This window comes from Propithecus coquereli, unplaced genomic scaffold, assembly GCF_000956105.1.
Source record: "Propithecus coquereli isolate 6110/MARCELLA unplaced genomic scaffold, Pcoq_1.0 Scaffold300, whole genome shotgun sequence".
In the NCBI taxonomy this organism is placed as follows: domain Eukaryota; kingdom Metazoa; phylum Chordata; class Mammalia; order Primates; family Indriidae; genus Propithecus; species Propithecus coquereli.
In genome coordinates this window covers 1,746,213-1,750,210 of record NW_012148620.1, presented here as the reverse complement: position 1 = coordinate 1,750,210, position 3,998 = coordinate 1,746,213, and the positions used below count along the sequence as shown (strand labels likewise).

General features: G+C 33.8%; 1 protein-coding gene across 1 annotated transcript in view; it reads right to left on the bottom strand.

The window, feature by feature from the left end:
* EPRS (glutamyl-prolyl-tRNA synthetase) overlaps positions 1–3,998 on the bottom strand; it is a 110,891-nt gene that overhangs the window by 39,800 nt on the left and 67,093 nt on the right. Inside the window, exons 23-26 of the mRNA XM_012649672.1 lie at positions 3,635–3,736; positions 2,926–3,081; positions 2,253–2,450; positions 1,586–1,759 (exon numbers count right to left, since the gene is read on the bottom strand). Coding sequence (XP_012505126.1) covers positions 1,586–1,759; positions 2,253–2,450; positions 2,926–3,081; positions 3,635–3,736 — 630 coding nt within the window. The remainder of the gene's footprint in view (positions 1–1,585; positions 1,760–2,252; positions 2,451–2,925; positions 3,082–3,634; positions 3,737–3,998) is intronic.

Here is a 3,998-nt window from a genome sequence, read left to right as displayed (position 1 = left end):
GTATTTCCCCCTTTCTATTTTCATAATACAGGAAGGGACACTGAAGAAGAATTACAGAGTTGCTGGGTTCTGGTCTTGCAACCAAACTGTACTAAACCTCCCATTATTAATCTGAACGAGTTTCACAAAACACATAGACAGGTATCACTCACACTCTCTCACACATACACTTTACAAAGTTAATCATTATCAAATAAACATAAACCTAGATCTCCCAAAATGTCTTTTTTTTCCTCAGGAATTCTTGGGACTAAATGGTATTAAAAAGTATTATTGATATTTCCCACTAGATAGGGAAACTCTCTTTCTCCATGTTAATTTTAGGCATCAAGTTTAGAACTCAGGTGGTTTGTTTTCTTTCCTGAGGAATGTAGACAAAGAGTGTAGATGAAGAATGACAGAGATGGTGCCAAGTCAGTCTTAGGATAAGGGGTGAATAAAAGAGCAAAGGGCAAGAGAACAAATTCAGGAGTGAGGATGGGTGACTTTTTTTCTTTTGAATTCAGCTAATAGCAGGGAATAAGTTTCTCCTTTAACATTTGGTACCCCAGGTAAACAGAAACTGGTTTAGAGAAGCTGCAAACTGGTATCACAAACACCTGTTTCTAAGCAAAAAAGTTTACAATTAAAGGGGAAATTACACAGAGAAAGTCTTCATTAAAGGTAGGAGAGTACATTAAAGAGCAAGTATATTACATAAAAGGGAAGCAGAATCAACATAATTACTGTTCTTCAGCACAAAAGATTTACCTCGGGGGCCATTTAAAACAAATAAGATGATAAATATTAGCAACTCCAGGAACTCTAGGTGTATCAATACTGAATAATCCCAATATTGCTAAGCTTCCATACTTGAAAGCTTGGAGCTGCAATCTCAATTCTCTCGTCTCATTTCCTATAATGTGAGTTTATATATTTTTGACTCTTAATTTCTAGATCCAGTAGGAGTCCCTGTTTCAGTGTTTAAGAAAAAAACGTTAAATCCCAGAAGTTTATAAAACGGAATTAAGAGCATAGATCATCTATCAATGACAATGTGCAACAGATGAAAGTTACATTAAAAACAATACCCCAGAATTTAGACTGGCTTTGTATATACAAAATAAAAATCAACAAACTGGTATCAAACAATGTGGTGTGAAAACTTAAGTATCAAATAATCTCAGACGTTTTACTATTAGCTACAACGACAGCCAGGTTGTGCCACTGTTCTGATGGTCTTACTGTTTAAATGACTTATTTGTTATATGAATTCCTGGCATAAACATTTTAGTATACTAGCCACATGAGGTTTATTAATCATAAACAAGGGCCTCAAGATCATTTTTATTCTAACATAATAAAAATAATCTTCCATTAAAATAATTTTAAATTTAGCAAATATATAAATGTTAGGTATTGCTATTACAAAGCTATGAACTATCGGTGTTCAACACGTAGTCTGAGTGAAGAACTTACTAATACAACTATCAAAATAGAGAAAAGTAATGAAAAAGCCTTAAGTTTTATAAAAACTTATAAAAGAGAGGAAATCTAAATTCAAATTGGGAGCATGGAGGGTAAAAGATACAACTAAGGAATTTACCTTGAGCTCCCAGTGATTGAATTTCCAACCCGGAGAATAGTTCTCTCGCAAATCGACTCTAACTCGAATGTTAACATTGAGCAGCCGCCTTCGATAATCATTGCATTTTGCAACCAGCGCTTCTTTGTCTTCCTCAGAAAGTGCATTTGTAATGCCGCAAGGAATAACCACCACCTAGAATCCAGCACAATGTCCCAAATTTATAAAGAAACAACATATAGAAGTAATGAGGTCCTACAACTACATAATATGCAGGAGTCAAAACCTACTAGTGACTATAAATCTTACCATAGATCAGCTTGTGTGATTTCTAATTTATATATGATGTCTACTAATTACCTACATACCACTTATCCATGCTAAATGCATTTTCATTTGACCTACTATACTTCATTTCACCTGTTGTAAGTCACTTCAAAAAATGATTTCTAAAAAAGTTTTATATTAATAGAAAGTAGGTTTAAAAATTAACAGTAAGAAACAATAAATAATGCAAATGATACACACAGTTACACAACACTGGGGTATATAGACTGTGCTCTATGTTGTTTTTATCATCAGAGAAATCTACCTGAATGATATTCAGAAAATCACCCTTTCAAATTTGCTTTAGTAAATATGGCTTGTATTTTGTAAAATAAACGATAAACAGAAATATTCTTCTTACCTGAACACAGGCTACACGGGGTGGTAACACTAATCCCATGTTGTCCCCATGAACCATGGTCATAACACCAATAGTTCGAGTTGTCAGGCCCCAGGAGTTTTGATAGGCAAATTGTTTCTCTCCTGGTGTCTTTGGATCTTCAAAAACGATTTCAAACATTTTGGAAAAATTCTGCCCTAAATGATGTGATGTTCCTCCCTAAAATAAAGAAAGAAATATAACCTTTAATTTTAATAACCTATTATGCCTTTAAAAATGATTACTATAAGATCGCATGCTTTAAAAGGGCACTAGACCTGTTTTGTCTCCCTTCTTACATTAAATAAGGTTTTACAATATAAGCATAACTGATATAACAAGAGACCAGAATTATAAAAAAAAAAAAATACTATTTTCAAATGTTTTGCTCTGGGCAGACCTTTTCACAGGAGTAACTTTAACTATAAGGGTTAAAAAGGAATTCATACTTTGTTAATTCAGGATACATGCCATGACTTGACAGACTTTGGAGATTTAGAGAAATGGGACTTGCTTCAAATTATAATATGGTCTAGAAAGCACATGAAATACTTATTTTTTAAGAGACTACTTTTCTGACGACAGAAGAAATTACTGGATCTGCCAATGGACTGTGCTTACAGTCACCTATAAATCTTATGCAGTAGTCTGATACCTGAATAGCTCTTCCACTAGCAGATATAAATGCTTCTATTGTAGTTGTATAGTCTCCTCCTGCAAATTTCTCTTTTTCAGTTTTTCTTCCTTTCACAACAGGAACTGCCAGGAGTTCTTCATATATTCGAGCATATAAGTCAAGTATCTGCAAGACCTGCAACAACATTTTAAATGTAAATGTGTTCAAATTGAGGATATATTTCTTCATTACAGATCTGTAAAACTACACTATTTAAAGCTTACTGTGTTGGGAAAAGCACTTCAAACAATAAAAACCTTTTTTTATGAAAAGGTTAATGCAGCCATTGTGAATTTATTAAGGAAGATATTCAACAAAGCAGTATGAAAAGTTGTTGAGTAACTTTTTAAAATGTATATAAATTTAGAATATAAGAGAAAATAAATGCTTATTATAGATATACATTAATCAAGGTGAAAAAAATCTCCTGAAAAGTAATTAATTTTAATCATGGATTATAATTTTTTCCACACATTAAAAGTCCAAAATTATTTTCACCTGAAAGTTTAAAATAGCACATTTCATTTACTGAAACATATCAATAAGCAGATTCGTAACCCCATGTACATTTGAATTAATTTGATTTTTCTTTTAACAGGTGTTACATAAATTTTAAGTAATAAAATAAAATAGCAGAGCCTGAACAAAGAGATGGAACACAGTTAATATCGATGACAACTTCTTATACCTCTTCTGTTGCTTCTTCAACAGTAGCGAAAACACTGTGCCCTTCCTGCCAAAGGAATTCACGAGTACGCAGGAAAGGCTGAGGGTGCTTGAACTCCCAACGCTAGAAGAGGCAAGAGTACAGTTTGGTCATTATAGAGAACTTTTCGATTTCTATGAATAATTTTCCATGGTAAGTAACCAAAAATTATAATTGGGATCCAAAATACTTCAAAAATGCTTCCACACTCCCAATCCTTTGAAAATAAAAAGAAAAAGGCCGGGCGCGGTGGCTCACGCCTGTAATCCTAGCACTCTGGGAGGCTGAGGCGGGTGGATCGCTCAAAGTCAGGAGTTCGAGACCAGCCTGAGCAAGAGCGAGACCC